The sequence below is a fragment of the Rutidosis leptorrhynchoides genome, chromosome 8, assembly GCF_046630445.1.
Source record: "Rutidosis leptorrhynchoides isolate AG116_Rl617_1_P2 chromosome 8, CSIRO_AGI_Rlap_v1, whole genome shotgun sequence".
NCBI lineage: Eukaryota > Viridiplantae > Streptophyta > Magnoliopsida > Asterales > Asteraceae > Rutidosis > Rutidosis leptorrhynchoides.
The window spans coordinates 50,973,636-50,993,709 of NC_092340.1; the positions used below are offsets into that span (position 1 = coordinate 50,973,636).

Here is a 20,074-nt window from a genome sequence, read left to right on the forward strand (position 1 = left end):
TATACATTGAATATATATACATACAAATTTACAATACTTCGTATATAATAAGCTTATTGAATATCATCATTTATTATACTCCGTAATATATCATAATAAAATATATATTATATCAAGAAAATAAACAAAAACAATAATCAAGAGAAAAGCTAAAACTATTTATATCTTAGTTATAAGTTTTCAATAAATAAATTTTATTGATTCAACGTATATAGGCACATATATAGACTTGAACAGAAAAATTAACTTGAAATGAAGTTACGGTTTCAAAAATGTAAAGTGGAAGAAGTTACAAAAAATATAAATCAATTTTGGTTCGTACTATTTGCGATAATGTTAATATACTATACTATATATTAATATAACAGATTAACAAAAACTGGTTGGCCAATCTTAGATATTGTTTATTTTTTTTATTAAGTTCAAGTTCTATTTATTTGTCTTTTAGTGGAGATAGATATATGATTCTTTTAGAAATAGATTGATTGCAGTGACAAAGAAATAGCAAGTTTACTTGATGAATTAAGTAAGCTTGTTTAATAAATTTAGAAGTGTACACAAACATATCATTAAATTAAATGAAAAATAAAAAGAAGTTACTTTGATTTTTCAAAAAGCTATTTTATTCTTTTACAATAATAATAATAATAATAATAATAATAATAATAATAATAATAATAATAATAATAATTATAATAATAAATAATAATCTTATAAAAAATAAATAAAATTTCGAATTTTATTTGTAAAGAGACAATTCAATATTGAAGACCATATATCTGAGTCAAAAAAATAGTACAGATCACACTTTAGTTATTCTTTACCTACCTTTAATTACAGTTCTTAAAATATCCAACAAAACCGTGTGATGTCCTTCCATTCCCTTTTATTATCCACATCTTCCTCTCATTTTCATCTTCCTGAGATACTCCCTAATCCCTATAACATAATGCATGTTTTATGGTCATAAAATTTTTAATTAATGGTCCCTGTGTAGAAGAAGACGACATTGACAGGTGTACGTCGGAGAGACTGCCGGATGTTTTGCCGGTCAATATTTGAGTTTTGTAACCGGCTACCATCGGTAACGTCTCTTTCCACAAAAGTTACACAATAGCCCACTTAATAACTATCTAATGACAAACATGTCCTTGTTAATAGTATCAAGTTAACTTGGTTGAAACAGATCAGTTTTTTATAGATCGTTTAGTACTTATAATAAGTTATAAATCTGTATAAATCGTTTAACTAAATTACATATATACCTGAGCGATATTGCTTCAGATGCGTAATTGATCGTTTTGGTCAATTAAGTGAAAGTATTTTTGTCTCCACTAATGGTTTTTAAATTACTAATCTCTTTTTTTGTTTCTTTCAATTTTTATCCTGCGTTTTGCTTATAATGTCGTTGATGTTATCAATCGGTAAATTGAAACTCAACGTACTTAAATGCAAACATCTTTCTTTGTAGTTCTTGTCTCTGTTGTGGAACCAATTAACGCCGCTGATTGCGATAATGTTGGTATTGTCTTGATTTTTTAGAGTAAAAACTAACTTTACTAAAATAATGGAGACTTTCATCAAACAATGATTACCAAGCAGACTTGACTGAGTGGTCACCGATTGCCTAATGAAGCACACCACCCGGTTTCAATTACTGGCTAGGCCAAATTGTTCAAAATGGGAGCGTGATTAGAGGGTGCGCATAATGCGCAAATCACTCGTTACCAGTTCTTGCGCTCAGGGCTTGATTACCCTAGGTTTTACCATAGATGGGTAGCCAATGTGCTCATGATAAAGACCTAAGCATGTACATGACAAAAACAAAACAACATACTGCAAAACTGCAAACCAACATACAAATAGAATAAGAAACGGTGAAACAACAGTCTTCACCCGAGCGAAAAGAAAATGGAAATTTCAAATCGAGCTCCGTTGATGAAGAGGGAAGCGACTCAGCACCCATCGCCCTCACCCATTTAAACCTTCTTTTTTCTGCTAATCCTTCAACCATGATATGGCTTCTATTTTTCCCTACTTTGTAATCCTACTACATGGGTGTCTGCAAGAAACGACTTCTTGTGAGCTCTCACATTCTTTTTAAACATATCGCGACATGAACACTCATTGCCATGTTTCTCATACTTATATTTTGATTCAAGAAGGTGTTTGAGTCCGCAGCTGACCGAAGATGTATACTGTATGTCCGTATCCCATTCACAAATGAACTCTGGAAATGCTCTTTTATGTCTTCCTGAAAACGATTCAAAAGGCATATCATTAATGAGAGTGTTAATATGATAGACTTACATGGACACATGTGTGCGCTCCTTTGTGTGTAAGGATTATGTGGTTACCGCGACCTAAATGGCTTAAGCCAGCAGTCACCGGATATCCATGTTTCACAAGCTTAACTTTGGATTTACAAAGCTGTATGTGCTCGGCTGGCTAAAGACGTATATCGTATCACGTATAAAAAAGGAACTTTGTATCTTTTCTTAACAATTCGATTTGTGAAAGCGAATGGTTTTTTCTCTATGTATGACCAATTCAACTTGTTATAAAGTATGGGCTTGATAGGCTAGTTTAGTCTTAGGATTGATAATGATGTTTCTCTTACTTCTTCATTTGTAGCGTATGACTTCACGAGAAAGGCATATTGTTGTTTTATCTAATGGTTGTAAATGCCGAGGCTAAACCATTATGATTGATGATAGGATTGTTTTAGCCGACGCTAAACAATCAATGTTAAAGAAATGAATAATTACATTAGCTAATGTAACTGATTGTGGTATTCTATTAGCGTGAGGCTAAACAAGTATGTTGGTGATGAAACTGATCCGTTATAAATGGTTAGTAATTGATTATGTGTATTTGTGATTATGATTATGTGTATTTTGATGTTAGACGAAAATGATATTGGAATGTTGCTTGTTTAACTTTCCATATTGCTCACTAAACTTTAAGCTTACCCTTTATATCTTTACTTTTTAGGTACGAACATTATGAAGATTAATTTTAAGCATAGAAGGAAATGAAGAATTGATGGGCTAAAAGTGGATTTATGCTCGCTATGTAGGTATGCAAGTATTTTCTTTTAAACGAAATGATTATTAATTTGTTCTAAATCGCTCAAGCTTTGATTAAACATATTAAGTCAATTGAGTTGCTTGGTCTGCTGATTTATTTGAAAAGAAATGGTAGCTGTCCAGGTCTTATAAATTGTTAAAGTCTCTTTGGTTCTCATTTGAATCCCTTGCCCGTTTGAACCCCTTGACCCGTTTGGTCAATTTAATGTCATATCGAGTGAAATTGCTGATTTTGGTGTTTGAAAATAAGTTTCGGGTGTACTTTCGTTAAATGGACTGTTTTGACACTATCGAGTATATGCATGTCTATTTTGATCCGTTTGCGCAAATATGAGCATTTGAAATTACAAACATGTTTAGAATTTGATTTTGGAGTTATTTAATGATTTTGAGTCATTTTGATAAGTTATAAGAGAAAATTGATTGTTTATCAGTTATGTTAACTTTTGACAAAATGTGTCAAAATGACTCTCGGGTTTACTTTTTGGCAGACCCGAAGAGGCTAAAAATGATATAGGATATGTATGTGTTTGACGAGTCTAAACTGGTTTAAAAAGAGTATGAAAATGGGATGTTGTTGCTGATTCTGTGCTGTTAATAGTAGCAGTACAATACACAACTTTAATATTTTGTTTTAGAGGCTGTTTCGTAAGTCGATAACTTCAAACCTTAACTCCGTTTTTGACAAACAAGATGTCCACGGAAAGCTGGGAGAGTCTACTTTCCAATCATCGTGGTCTATTAGGTTAAGTTAGATTTTGTGGGACAAAAAATCTGCTGCCAAGTGGCTGTTTTGTAAAAAAGTTAGGTAAAAAATATGGGTACTTGGAGAAACCTTCAATATTTAAAGTAACAAACATCTAAATAGCATGGTTTTCAAATGTTTGGATACAATCATATTGTTATTAACTTTAAAGGTTATATTGTCATCGGTTAGTAGCAAGTACAAGTGGTTCATTAGGGGCTATTACCTCTAATTGACAGTCACATTATGTGAAGCCAATGTAGAGCATCATTAAACCTAAGCCTCCTTCTCAATGTCGTGACCCCACTCTAAGAGTTTCATTATCATAAATCTGAAATGCACCCAAAGAGATCCATACCCTTAAATTAAAATAACTTTCGCATGTAAATTATCAGCATAAAATTTTAGAAGCTTCGGTTTGTATGAAGGTTAGTTTTGTAACACTAATGGATGACACTAACAAAATCGCGACTTTAATGCACTCTGCCTTGTCTAAGTCAAATAATTTGGCTTTACCTGTGAAATCATAAGACACAAAAGGAGACATGCAGTGTACATTATCATCAAACTGAAAGCTGCTAACAAAATAATTCCGTCAAGTTTATACTTAACTAATATATGCGTATGACCAAACTTATGAAACAAACAAACCGTCATATTCTCTTCCCATTGGTACCAACATTACCTGGTCTTATCACCTAATTTCGTATCACTACAAAACAGCAATACGCAACACATCGAATTTAAACCGGAATGATGCTGCACAATTTGAAAGATGAATGCTGCACATTTTGTTTTAACTGTAATAAACTAAAAAAATTTTCAAGAATAAAAATTTCTGAGTATTAAGAAATCAAGATTGGGAACATCGTGATACTTCAGACTTGGTGTATAGAAAATAACCGGTGATGGAAGAAAGTACTTCAAAAATGAACTTAATTCAATTTCTGTCACTTCTATATCTAAAATCCTCGTTTTACCAACAAAATTAATATCAGGATAAGAAACAATATTAACGTTTTTGAAGTTACTTACAAGTACAAGTCTATCGAGATCTGTCACTTCTATATCTAAATTCCTCGCTTTACCAACAAAATCAATATCTGGATAAGAAACAAGATTAACGTTTTTGAAGTTACTTACAAGTATAAGTCTGTCGATGTCATTTTGAATCAGGAACTGCATCATTCCGACCTTAGTCGAGAATAAGAATTCTCTTTCTCAGCCATTTGGGATTAACATTGTTGCAACCTCAAGCAATGATCAGAACTATCGTAAAAAACAACTATGAGTCAGTCCTGAAAGAAGAGTGCCCGAAGTTACAACAATCTTAATCCCAAATAGTCGAGATTGGGAATTCTTGTTTTCGTCAAAGTTTGGTATGATGTAGTTATTGAATAGAAATGATCTCGACAAGCTTATACTTGGTAAGTAACTTCGAGAATATTGATTTTGTTTCTTATCCTGAATATAATTGTGCTGGTAAAGTGATTTTAGATATAGAAGTTGTGGAATCTAAATTAAGTTCATTCTTGAAGCAATTTATTCCATCATTGATTATCTCATATGAATCAAAGTTTCTCAAATATCACGATGTTTCAAATCTTGATCTCTCAATACTCATAAATTTTAATTATGGAAAGTTTCTTAAGTTCTTTATACTCGAACCAAAATGTGCAACATCATTCTGGTTATAGTTCGATGAATTGCGCATTGCTATTTTCGAAAGTGATACGAAATTAAGTGATTGAAACCCAATGGTTGGGGTAATATTTACACTAATGGGTGGAGAAAATGACTACTTGTTTGTTTCAAAGTTAGGTTATATGCATTTATTGAACAACTATAAACTTGACAGTTAATTCTTGATAGTAGTTTAAAGCTTGAAGATCATGTATGCTGCGTGTCTCCTTTTGTGTCTTATAATTACACCGTTGAAGCCAAGTTCGTTGATTTAGAAAAGGGAGAGAGTGCATTGAATTTGACTTTGTTAGACTGTCATTTATTAGTGTTACAAAACGAACCTTCATACAAAGTGAAGTTTCCGAAATATTGTGGATAATTTACATGCGAGAGTTACTTAATTAAGGGGTATGTGACCTCTATGGTTGCATTTCAAATTTATGATAATGAAACTCTTGAGAGTGGGGTCAGGACATTAACAACGAGCTTAGGTTTTTTGATGCCCCACATTGGCTTCAACTGAAATGTCCCGTTCTTATTGATTAAAAACGTTCCATATTAATTGATTTCGTTGCGAGGTTTTGACCTCTATATGAGACGTTTTTCAAAGACTGCATTCATTTTAAAACAAACCATAACCTTTATTTCATCAATAAAGGTTTAAAAAGCTTTACGTAGATTATTAAATAATGATAATCTAAAATATCCTGTTTACACACGACCATTACATAATGGTTTACAATACAAATATGTTACAACAAAATAAGTTTCTTGAATGCAGTTTTTACACAATATCATACAAGCATGGACTCCAAATCTTGTCCTTATTTTAGTATGCAACAGCGGAAGCTCTTAATAATCACCTGAGAATAAACATGCTTAAAACCTCAACAAAAATGTTGGTGAGTTATAGGTTTAACCTATATATATCAAATCATAATAATAGACCACAAGATTTCATATTTCAATACACATCCCATACATAGAGATAAAAATCATTCATATGGTGAACACCTGATAACCGACATTAACAAGATGCATATATAAGAATATCCCCATCATTCCGGGACACCCTTCGGATATGATATAAATTTTGAAGTACTAAAACATCCGGTACTTTGGATGGGGCTTGTTGGGCCCGATAGATCTATCTTTAGGATTCGCGTCAATTAGGGTGTCTGTTCCCTAATTCTTAGATTACCAGACTTAATAAAAAGGGGCATATTCGATTTCGATAATTCAACCATAGAATGTAGTTTCACGTACTTGTGTCTATTTTGTAAATCATTTATAAAACCTGCATGTATTCTCATCCCAAAAATATTAGATTTTAAAAGTGGGACTATAACTCACTTTCACAGATTTTTTTTACTTCGTCGGGAAGTAAGACTTGGCCACTGGTTGATTCACGAACCTATAACAATATATACATATATATCAAAGTATGTTCAAAATATATTTACAACACTTTTAATATATTTTGATGTTTTACGTTTATTAAGTCAGCTGTCCTCGTTAGTAACCTACAACTAGTTGTCCACAGTTAGATGTACAGAAATAAATCGATAAATATTATCTTGAATCAATCCACGACCCAGTGTATACGTATCTCAGTATTGATCACAACTCAAACTATATATATTTTGGAATCAACCTCAACCCTGTATAGCTAACTCCAACATTCACATATAGGGTGTCTATGGTTGTTCCGAAATATATATAGATGTGTCGACATGATAGGTCGAAACATTGTATACGTGTCTATGGTATCTCAAGATTACATAATATACAATACAAGTTGATTAAGTTATGGTTGGAATAGATTTGTTACCAATTTTCACGTAGCTAAAATGAGAAAAATTATCCAATCTTGTTTTACCCATAACTTCTTCATTTTAAATCCGTTTTGAGTGAATCAAATTGCTATGGTTTCATATTGAACTCTATTTTATGAATCTAAACAGAAAAAGTATAGGTTTATAGTCGGAAAAATAAGTTACAAGTCGTTTTTGTAAAGGTAGTCATTTCAGTCGAAAGAACGACGTCTAGATGACCATTTTAGAAAACATACTTCCACTTTGAGTTTAACCATAATTTTTGGATATAGTTTCATGTTCATAATAAAAATCATTTTCTCAGAATAACAACTTTTAAATCAAAGTTTATCATAGTTTTTAATTAACTAACCCAAAACAGCCCGCGGTGTTACTACGGCGGCGTAAATCCGGTTTTACGGTGTTTTTCGTGTTTCCAGGTTTTAAATCATTAAGTTAGCATATCATATAGATATAGAACATGTGTTTAGTTGATTTTAAAAGTCAAGTTAGAAGGATTAACTTTTGTTTGCGAACAAGTTTAGAATTAACTAAACTATGTTCTAGTGATTACAAGTTTAAACCTTCGAATAAGATAGCTTTATATGTATGAATCGAATGATGTTATGAACATCATTACTACCTTAAGTTCCTTGGATAAACCTACTGGAAAAGAGAAAAATGGATCTATCTTCAATGGATCATTGGATGGCTCGAAGTTCTTGAAGCAGAATCATGACACGAAAACAAGTTCAAGTAAGATCATCACTTGAAATAAGATTGTTATAGTTATAGAAATTGAACCAAAGTTTGAATATGATTATTACCTTGTATTAGAATGATAACCTACTGTAAGAAACAAAGATTTCTTGAGGTTGGATGATCACCTTACAAGATTGGAAGTGAGCTAGCAAACTTGAAAGTATTCTTGATTTTATGAAACTAGAACTTTTGGAATTTATGAAGAACACTTAGAACTTGAAGATAGAACTTGAGAGAGATCAATTAGATGAAGAAAATTGAAGAATGAAAGTGTTTGTAGGTGTTTTTGGTCGTTGGTGTATGGATTAGATATAAAGGATATGTAATTTTGTTTTCATGTAACTAAGTCATGAATGATTACTCATATTTTTGTAATTTTATGAGATATTTCATGCTAGTTGCCAAATGATGGTTCCCACATGTGTTAGGTGACTCACATGGGCTGCTAAGAGCTGATCATTGGAGTGTATATACCAATAGTACATACATCTAAAAGCTGTGTATTGTACGAGTACGAATACGGGTGCATACGAGTAGAATTGTTGATGAAACTGAACGAGGATGTAATTGTAAGCATTTTTGTTAAGTAGAAGTATTTTGATAAGTGTCTTGAAGTCTTTCAAAAGTGTATGAATACATATTAAAACACTACATGTATATACATTTTAACTGAGTCGTTAAGTCATCGTTAGTCGTTACATGTAAATGTTGTTTTGAAACCTTTAGGTTAACGATCTTGTTAAATGTTGTTAACCCAATGTTTATTGTATCAAAAGAGATTTTAAATTATTATATTATCATGATATTATGATGTACGAATATCTCTTAATATGATATATATACATTAAATGTCGTTACAACGATAATCGTTACATATATGTCTCGTTTCAAAACCATTAAGTTAGTAGTCTTGTTTTTACATATGTAGTTCATTGTTAATATACTTAATGATATGTTTACTTATCATAATATCATGTTAACTATATATATAACCATATATATGTCATCATATAGTTTTTACAAGTTTTAACGTTCGTGAATCACCGGTCAACTTGGGTGGTCAATTGTCTATATGAAACCTATTTCAATTAATCAAGTCTTAACAAGTTTGATTGCTTAACATGTTGGAAACATTTAATCATGTAAATATCAATCTCAATTAATATATATAAACATGGAAAAGTTCGGGTCACTACAGTACCTACCCGTTAAATAAATTTCGTCCCGAAATTTTAAGCTGTTGAAGGTGTTGACGAATCTTCTGGAAATAGATGCGGGTATTTCTTCTTCATCTGATCTTCACACTCCCAGGTGAACTCGGGTCCACTCTCAATTAGAGAAAATAGCGCCTAATGAACCAACCGGTTGTACTTGCTCGTTATTCAGTTGGTCCACTACTAAACGATGGAAACATAACCTGTAAATTTGATAACAATGTGATTGTATCCAAACATTTGAAAGCCATGCTATTTGGGATTATGTTTGTGTAACATTGAAAGTTTCTCTAAGTGTCTTGTGCTTTGGTGGAGTTAGATCTGGGAACTTGCTAGCTTATTTGGATACACATCTTGAGTTCACTGACATAATTGGTGTGGTGCTTCATTTTTGACTTTTGTCATATTTTGGTATCTTGAATACACTAATTCTACTTGATGCAAACCTGCTAGATTTCATACAAGATTTTTGTGCAAGGGGTTGAACACGCAACAGAAAATTCGATAAGATACGTAAATATGGTTATGGTGATTGTCCTTATGATATCATTGATCTCAACAGAAAACTACTGCTACTACTAGTCGTCGTCAGCATCAAACACATAACTGTAAGTTTATGTGTTCTTCATTATTTAGGTTTATTCTATACCTTTAAACATTCTAATCTGGTTATTGGTCTTTAGTTTGTTACAATTAAAACATGTAAAGTGGCAATTTTCACCACTGTAGTTATTAACGATTTATAGTATATATATTAGCTAAGACTGGAACGGTTCAAATGGGTCAAACGTGTTGAAAGTCACCCAAATGGGTCAAACAGTTCAAATTGGTCAAACTTATTGTGATGGAATTCACTTCAAATCATCTGTTCATTGTCAAGTACCCATGTGTTAGGTTTTGTAATGTTTTAAGAGTAAAACATAACTGCAATGAACAAGAAAAACAATGAAAAAGTGATCTTGGAGAAAAGTCCTTGAATAAACCAGACGTCTTCTTATTGAATAAATCAGACTGTTCTTGTCAGTTGACTTGCGTTTATGCATCAGTCGATTGTTGACAAGTGTTGTGTTTCATCTTTAATCGATTCAATAACAAAGGTTTGCCTTAAAAGGATACAAGTCAAACGGGTTGAAAATGGCCCAAATTGCAGTTGTACATGAATGCCTTATATAATTTTGAGTGATACATTTGAGTAAGGTAAGTTTCAATCGGTAAACATGTGGCAAGGTAAGTTTCATGAGCAATCTATGTCATGTCCTGTTGTCGGTTTTTGGTGCTTGAAATTGGATATTATCCCTGCTGGTGGATGACATGAGAACGATGAAGATATGGATCGATAAAAGAGCAAGTTAAACCTATTAAAGCTCTGATAACAAGGGTTTAAAGTAATTGAGAAAGATTGTTGTGAATGCTTGACCGATTTATTATTGATACATAGGTAATTATATATGTTTACAAATACAACAGATGCCCCACTATTTTCGTTTACAATACTAGATACAAGGGATATAAGAAATGCTAGTTTGAATGACCATATTATGTGGATAGTTAGTTTTGGTCAAGCTAAGTGGTCACACCAATAGTTACGTGATCGCATTCAAAATTATAATGGTTGTGTTGACTACTGTAGTATCAATATGAGACTAATGGGATGTAGTTTGTTGTGCAGAGAATATAATTCTTGTAACTTTTCTCCAGCAACAAAGAATCTTTTTTCGGCAATGTGTTTTTATCATGATTTATTTTTTTCTGTTCTGGGGTAAATTGTTGATAATACTTTGCTTTCGCTTAGCATCAAAATCAGGTCAGTTTTTCTATTCACTTTCAAGAATGACATTATTATGGTGGTCTTCAATTTCATTCGAATAAGATATGCAGGGTGGTATGAATGGCTTTTTATGTGATTGTTGGTGGTGGAAAAATTAGAGGGATGGGCAGATGATGTAGAGGGTCAAAATGGTATTATTTGATATGGATTGGGTTGACTTGAAATATTTTTCTCTCAATATATATATATATATATATATATATATATATATATATATATATATATATATATATAGTGGTAGGATCAAGAGGGAAGTAACCAATCGGGGGGAAGCGGGGGGAAGCAAATTTTTTTTTTTTTTTTTTTTGTTTTTTTTGTTTTTGAAAAAACTTTGTTCACGAACATTATAGATTGGATGAAAATAAGAAAATTTAGAAAAGACACTTCGTGATAAATGTTATTATTTTGGCGGGAAAACGCTCGAAGAAGTAATATATAACAATTATCGTGTTTTTCGAGCGTATGTTGATGTTTTAGACATTAGGGTTTAGATATTAGGGTTTATAGGGTTTAGTTATTAGGTTTTAGAAATTTAGGGTTTAGGGTTTAGATTTAGGGTTTAGATCGAGTTTTTAACAACCCAAAACACCAAACCCTAAACTCTAAATCGGGCTAAATTTTACTTCACAAAACATGAAAAAAAAACGTTAACATTCTTCACGAACAATATTATCTTGAATGTTATTTTTGTCGATCGTTTTCTCGTCAAAATAATAAATTCATCACGAAGTGTCTTTTCTAAATGTTCTTATTTTCATCCAATCTATAATGTTCGTGAACAAAGTTTTTTCAAAAATCGAAAAAAAAAAAAATTGCTTCCCCTGATTGGTTACTTCCCTATTGATCCTGCCCCTATATATATATATATATATATATATATCAGCATTGTTGCAAATAACCCGTTTAATCTCCGATTAATCATTTCTAAGGGCAGTCCGTTCTGATTTTTGAAAAACCGTTTAATTAATTGGTCAACGTCGATTGATGGGTTAAAATCAAATTTGGTAATCAAAGTCGGTCAAAGTCAAAATTGGTCAATATTTTAACATGAAGTTGAACGAGAATTTTAAAAATTTTGAACAAAATCAACACTTTTAGACAATTATGTTAAACTTTATGTTTATATCTATGGATTTATTCCATATTTTCACATATAATTTTTGAAATTTAATATTTTAATGTAAAAATTACAATCCGATTAATCTCCGAATTTCTGATTAATCCTTTCAAAGTCCCGATCGATTAATCTCCGAATAGCGAATTTTGCAACCTTGTATATCAGTATCTTAAAAATAGTCGGTGACTCAGTATGAACCGTATCTGATGAACAACTCTTTCAGTTTTTCATAAAAAAAGGATCGATTTGAATTGACTATTTATTTTATTTTTTGTACCCGTTAGGTTTTTTAAAGGTTCAAAATCAAGATTTTATTGGTCATGCAATCTCTTTTTGAAGTATGTTAGACTTGTTTTAACGATAAGGATAAGGGTGCGTTGGACAAAACTTAATAATTAAGGGTTTAATAATTAATTATCTGAGTGAATCAATGGTGACTGAACTTGGTGTTGATAATTACATCTGAATTACAATAACATACTACGTATTTGATAAAAATTTAAAATGAACAATGTGAATGATGTTGATAGCTGTACGTTATGTACTATGTGTTGTAATTTTATATTTGGAATAATTTGATTTGATAGCATCTTCCCTTTGTCTTCCCCATGTTCCAAGCTCAATATATCTTGCTAGTCTGCCAGATACCTAACATCAATAAAAAAAAAAATATAATCAGTTGAATTAAAAGATGGAATTAAGTACAAAAACGATACACGGTATTTTTTATATATGGATTTTTTCCACCTTACTTGAAATTCCAAAGCTTTCTCAAGTTCTACCCATCGTTGGCTGTTCAAGTTGTTCGAACATTAGGCATTGATATGCAACTTTTGAGAATATTTTCAATGATTCCGGATTAATTTCATCCTTGATGTTTGCATGTATGATCTCGATCATTTAGTCTATCTTCTTTCAAGTGCTTTTGGGCTAATGAAGCAAGGGACCCATGCTTAGTTCAAACTCCTTTAGACTTGTTTATTTTATCACCAATGTTGCCTGACTGGTACAACCTATCACGGGACTATTGTGTAGGGTCAGGTTACCGGATTTAAAGTACTTAACCCAAACCCGACATGATTTGATAAGTGAGTTTGTGAGTCAAACGTGCTTGAGCGACACAATGTACATATCCGTTTAGTTAAACAGTTCTAGCCTTCTAGGCCAACTGGGTAAAATAATCGGTCAATTTTGGGTTGACGGCTTAACCCGATACCCCTGTTTCAGGTTAATCTTTGTTGATGGGTGGTTCCGGGTCAAAAGACTCAAAACGCACCCTTAAATTGCAACAGAAAATCTTGTCTTGTACTCCGTATATGTGTAGAATTCCTTTTCAACTACAAATTTTACCTTTTAAAATATCAATCAAATTTTACCACATCACTAACAAACTTTCTAGAACCCTCTCAACTACCTTCATCATTATAACACCCTTAATCGCATAACCGGATAATTGAGTTTTGTCGCGTACATCTGATTAAGAATTCTTCGTTTTCGAGTAGTCTAAACGGGAAAATCCTTACACGTTTACCCGTCACATAAAAATGCTTGTTGCTGGATTTTGCCTATTTGAATACTTCGGAGTAACACACAACAAACCCCAAGGGATTGCTTGGTGGTAAGATGCTTGGAAAGTTCTAAAGGGACGCATGTTAAATCCCCACTTGCTACACTTTGGGAGGCTTGCCTTTCAAAAAAAAAAAAAAAAAAGTAACACACAACATAACTGTGTATGCATACAAAAACAAGTTGAACTCGGAAGTTTGAAATACATATATATAAAAGAATACAGCTTTACGTAGACTGTTATCATTCGATCCCAAATTCTTGTGCAATCTGCTCGACAAAGAACCACGCAAAGAAGAAAAAAAAAATGAAAACTTTACTGTGTATGTTCATAGTTCTAATACTTCTCTTACTGTGTATGTTCATAGTTTTAATACTTCTCTAAACTTAACGCTGAAAGTAGTATCTAGACCCTTCTTGGCACCCGGATTGGAAGGTCCTTGCATCATGGCCACAAACTCATTGTAATCTATGCGCCCATCCTATAAAAAAAAAAAAAAAAAAAAAAAAAAAAAAAAAAAAAAATTAACATTTCATGTGACGAGTGATATAAGGATTCAAGGAACTTACATTATCTTGGTCGACATCTTGAATCAAATCTTCAAAACGAGCATCTATTCCAAACTTCTCACAAGCGTGTTGAAGCTCATCAGCAGTAATATAACCACTTCCATCCTTATCGAAGTAAGAAAAAGCCGCAAATAAATGATTTTCTTTCTCAATTTTGTTCATATGCAATGTTGCAGCAACAAATTCTCCATAATCAATCGTTCCACTATTATCAACGTCTGCCTGAATGTAATTCATCATGCAATCAAATAAAAATAAAAATAATACAATTCATCATGCGTTCAAGTACTCCACATATTATTCATTTATTCATATGTAAATCTACAATAATTAATAAAAAATGAGTATTTGATTTAGGTCTTACTGCTTGCATTAAATAATAAATTTCTGACTCTTTAAGGTTAGCACCGACTCTTTTAAGTCCAGCCTTAAGTTCATCGAAAGTAATTTGACCACTATTATCAACATCTATCATTTGAAACATTTGTTTCAGACCGGCTATTTCTTCTTCTGATAGACTCTCCGCTATAACCTGCATAAAATCGGACACATTATTATTATTTTTAAAAACTTTTACAAAAAAGAAAAATTATCACTTATAACTTAGAAAAACTATCAAACCTTATGAATTTTCCAAATAGAGTACTTAATGTTACTATTTATGTGCCAAAAAATAAGTGATACGATTTGACTTTTGAAGTCAAAGTTACATATTTGAAGTTCATATGGTTCTGATTTTTTAAGATAACACTGATTAGTAAAATTGCAGCAAGTAGCCAAATGATGGAGAAAAAAAAATCAGGAAGTAAAAAAAAATTAAAAAATAGTAAAATAAAAATCAGGAAAATCGGGATTAATGGGGGATTAATCGAATGTTGACTAAGTTTGACTTAGTCTTTGACCGAATTTTACTGATTAATCCCTATTTTGACCAATTAATCCTGATTAAGCCACGATTTATGGTGACCAATTTATCACTACTTTGACAGATTAATCACTACTTAGACCCGTCCGGATTAATCCCCACTAACCTAGGGTTGACCGATAATGACTAATCGGATCGGACCTCTCAAAAAAAAAAAAAAATGATAGCAATTATATCCGATTTTTACAACATTGAATGATCATGATTTGAAACAGAGAAAACTGATGCATCTATATATTCAAAAATCATCAGTTGCGACTAAAAAAATTGAAGGACTTACTCTAAGAGCCATTTTCTTGAGCTTGTTCATGGCTGAAAATTGTTTCATACGACTCAGAACTGCAGAGTCAAGTGGCTTGTCTGGAGCCACACCATCAACTTGAACCCATGGATGGCCTGTAAAACCATTTTTTTTAACAATATTTAATAAGTGAACCATACAGAAATGTTCAGTCACCAATCAAATTGGTGCAAGTATTAACTTTTGCAGTATAAAAGAGACCTAATGAGGTGGTTGCATAAATATTATTTGATGCTCACATATTAAAGAATGTAACCCGATAAAAGTTTAGTTTGACTGAATATATATTTACATATCTAAATGACTAAATTGATATTGATGTTATAACAATAAGATAGCTGATCCAAAGTTACCAAACATGCGTTTGTTATGTATGACTAAATCTTGGTATATCCTTACTCAAACTTCTGAAAACTACATATCTAGTTACACTATTTCGAGACAGAAGAAGCATCCTATTTTGATTTTGTAATAGTAAATGGCATAAATACTGGTACAAAAATAAAAGACTCACATAAAACTTCATGTGCAGTTAAACGCTTTTTTGGGTCTCGAACAAGCATTCTTCTCACAAGATCTTTTGCACTATCGGAAATGCTTGGCCATGGATCAGACGAAAAATCAAGATCACCATGCAGCACTTGGTCAAATATTCCCGTTTCCGTTTCTATAAGAAGAAACAAAATATCTCATAATAACTGTTACATTATAAATGCATACAATATATATGCTCGCGCGTACATTAAAATTGGAACACTAAACGTGACCTATTTAGTATAAATCACATCAAGATACGCCCAAAACGAAATTTCTACTCACCAGCCCAAAACGGAGGAACACCACTTAATAAGATATAAACAATCACCCCCGCACTCCAAACATCCGCTTCGGGCCCATAATTTTTCTTCAGAATTTCGGGTGCAACATAATATGGGCTACCAACCACATCATGAAACGATTCACCTGAAAAAAAAGAAAAAAAAAATCAATCTTAAACCTATATAATTACTAAATCTATTATTCAAACTAATGAATTCACATAGTATACCAGGTTTAAAGAAAGCCGACAATCCAAAATCGATAGTTTTAAGAAGAGCATCTTCTCTCTTATCAACAAAAAGAAAATTCTCGGGCTTTAAATCCCGATGCATAACACCCAACGAATGACAAGCTTCCACAACTCCAACAATCGTTCTCGTAAGCTCAGCCGCTTTTCGTTCCGTATAATGTCCACGTTGAATAATCCTATCGAAAAGCTCACCACCCTTACACAATTCCATAACAAGATGAACCGCAACCGCATCCTCATACGCACCTTTTATCGATATCACATTTCGATGCTCACCTAAATGATGCATTATCTGAATTTCCCTTCTTACATCTTCAACATCATCATCAGTCAATAACTTCCTTTTCGCAATCGATTTACACGCGTATAGTTCACCCGTCGCTTTCTCTATACATAAAAACGTAACACCGAATTGACCTTGTCCTAATTTTTTACCTAAAGTGTAAAACTCCTTTAAGTTTCCGGTTTTTCGTTGTAATACGGACGCAGTTCGTAGACCCGCGCTTGACACACGTTTGACTTGGCGAACTTTCTTCGGTTTCGGTTGTTCGTTTTCGGGTTTTGGGATTGTTATTGGTTGGGGCGGGTTGTTTTGAACCGGAAATGGATCTTGTTGTTGTTGTTTAGGGGTGGTTAGTGATGGTTCATCGGGGGATTTAGTTGTCCAAATTGCAGCTGTAACCGATTGAATAAAATCGGTTTTCGAAAAATTTGGTCCAACACATGTGTTCCCCATCTATCTAGACCACTAGAGTTCAATCACCTCAACACATATAGATGTAATTTCACATGAAGTTTTTTAGATGAATCAAAGATCTATTTAACATCAAGAAAAAATGATAATATAAAGTCAAACTAAATATAATTATCGAGATAATCACAAAATTCAGTAACAAATATGAACGGTGGTGATTATTAAGAATCGGGGAACTAGAAACAGATAGAGTTAGAGAATTCAAGACGTGTAATTAAAGGTATCGATCAATAATCAATAAGGATTAAATGAATACTGACCAGTTGGAAATGGTAGAGATAGGAGGAGCGGTGTTGAATGATTTTTAAAATTTAATTTTATATTTTTTGGATTTATTAAGTTTTTAAGATTATGTTTGGGTCGTGGGAACTTAAGTCGCCCGGACACGGGAATCACGGGTTGCGACTTTTGACGGGTCAAATCATTTTTCTTTATCTTAAATCTTCAATTTATTTTTGAGTTAGTAAAAATTACTGCTTACTTTAGTTTGATTTAGAGTGGACGTTAGAATTTGATAGATGAATTTGTCAAGTACAAGTGGTTCAGGTGTTTGGAACTTCATTCGATTTTAGGTTCAAGTTTGGATTGATGGTTGGTTGTAGATAGGCTTCTATGCTCGTGTTCAAGGTTCGATTGACAGTAACGAAACGAACGAGAAAAAGAAGACAAAAATAAATAATATAAAGAACAAGATAGACGATAAGGCAATTGAACTACTTTTCTATTTTATTCAAAAGAAGTAAGTTTCAATAATACCATAGTGACTATTACATATGTAAGGGGTCAAGTGGTTTATCGGATTTCCACAAGTACTTGTGGATTCCGGGGTATAATGAATCAGAACACTTGATCAAGATTATACAAACATCAAGAAAACTTGGTGTGGAGAAGAGAGAACATTTCTTCTTCTTTCTAGGATAATGATAAGACGAACATAATGAGTTTATACTATATGTCCAAACTATATTTATTTGTACATTAGTCATCAGTCTTTTACTAGCTTTATCAGTCCCTCAACTTTCTACGATGTATTTTCTTTAAACGAAAACATGAAACACCTTCATTAACTTGATATCAATCAATCAATCAAATTATAACAAGACAAATGAGAATTGTACCAATGTATATCCAACACTAAGATTATTGCTTAATATATTTTAACATTTTATAAGTTTCAATCTTCAGATTAAATTAATTAAGTACATCATCTCCTATTGGATCGAATCGCATTTGAAAGTGGGTTTCATGGCTTAAAAAGCATTGTTTAATCGACTGTTCTTTGGTTATCAAATTTTAGTGAAAGCTTTGGAGCATGTGGCAACTTGAATTAAAGGATTCTAGGTATGTTTGTAACGACCCAACCCTCGTTATAACAAAAACACGACCCAAAAAAAAAAAATCTGGGCCTGTACAACTGGACGGCGTCCAGTACTGAAGACCTGGACGGCGTCCAGCCTTTTTGGACGGCGTCCAATTAGGCTAAAAAGTTCTGATCAGTTTTACCTTACGCTTGAACGAAAAACCCGCTTCCCGACGATTTTCAACGAAACCAATTATCACAACATATCAAATAAGTAAAGCTAATGGATTTCCAACATCGAAACAAGTTTTACAAAATGGGGCTCACAATGGCCGTTTTACGAGTCTCGTACAAATCATGAGTTTCGACCACATTAGTTTAATTACCAAATGACACTATGAGCATGGTGTTTGGGGGTTAAACTACCCAAGTCTCGGTCAAACTCCAAAAGCTATCAAATCCCAAAAGCGTCCCCTAAACAACAAGCGGGATCTCTAATCCAATCGAATGCCCTTACCCTTATCAACGTCGGAGCCTATAAAAAGATAAACAACGAGAGGGTAAGCAAAACGCTTAGTGAATGCAATAATTATACACATACATATATAATATACCTACTTGCAACCACTTACACACGTAGCGCTTACATGCTAGCAACACAATTAGCTTACAATTTCAAGTATAAAGCTAGTAACCTCCAATACCGCAAGCTAGCAACAACAAAGGCATATATATATATATGCTACACTACAACACATTAACCATGGTTAACCAATTGAACAAGGGAACGGTGTTTAAAGACCGTCGGAGTTCATAACGACCATTAGTGCACTTAACACGTCGTACACTAACCCCAAGGGTGGCATCTTAACACGTCGATACTTCACCCTAGGTGGCGTCTTAACACGTCGACACTTCACCCCGAGTGGTATCTTAACACTTCGACACTTCACTCTTCATTTTATTTGAGGTGGCATCTTAACACGTCGATACTTCACCTCGAGTGGCGCCTTAACACATCGGCACTTCACCCGTTAATCTCTTAGAGTGGCATCTTAGCACATCGATACTTCACTCCGGGTGGTGTCTTAACACATCGACACTTCACCCCGGATGGCGTATTAACACATCGACACTTCACCCGTCATATTACTTTGAGTGGTGCCTTAGCACATCGACACTTCACTCGTCACGTGAAATGTAGTGTCTTAGCACATCGACACTTCACATCTCACGCTACGACAAATAAATACATTATATACCTACGCATATAATTATTCCACTCACCTCAAAGTCTTTGTGAAGGATAACCGAGCTTGCAAACTTCAATGTAACGT

General features: G+C 33.0%; 1 protein-coding gene and 1 long non-coding RNA gene across 3 annotated transcripts; one reads left to right on the forward strand and one right to left on the reverse strand.

The window, feature by feature from the left end:
• The first annotated feature begins 942 nt into the window (after window positions 1–942).
• LOC139861396 (uncharacterized) lies at window positions 943–11,319 on the forward strand. 2 transcript variants are annotated; one of them, XR_011763750.1, is made up of 3 exons: window positions 943–1,084; window positions 2,995–3,079; window positions 9,761–11,319. It is a non-coding gene; the product is annotated as an uncharacterized lncRNA (long non-coding RNA). The 2 variants fall into 2 exon arrangements; XR_011763751.1 differs by lacking the exon at window positions 943–1,084 and adding an exon at window positions 2,641–2,852.
• A 2,644-nt stretch (window positions 11,320–13,963) lies between these two features.
• On the reverse strand, window positions 13,964–17,427 carry LOC139865011 (calcium-dependent protein kinase 1-like). The gene is made up of 7 exons (XM_071853564.1): window positions 16,663–17,427; window positions 16,434–16,577; window positions 16,129–16,281; window positions 15,594–15,709; window positions 14,753–14,920; window positions 14,389–14,610; window positions 13,964–14,300 (listed from the first exon to the last, which is right to left on the reverse strand). The coding sequence occupies exons 1-7, from the start codon at window positions 17,417–17,419 to the stop codon at window positions 14,181–14,183; spliced, it is 1,680 nt and encodes a 559-aa protein (XP_071709665.1). The 5' UTR covers window positions 17,420–17,427; the 3' UTR covers window positions 13,964–14,180.
• Between the last annotated feature and the right edge of the window lie 2,647 nt (window positions 17,428–20,074).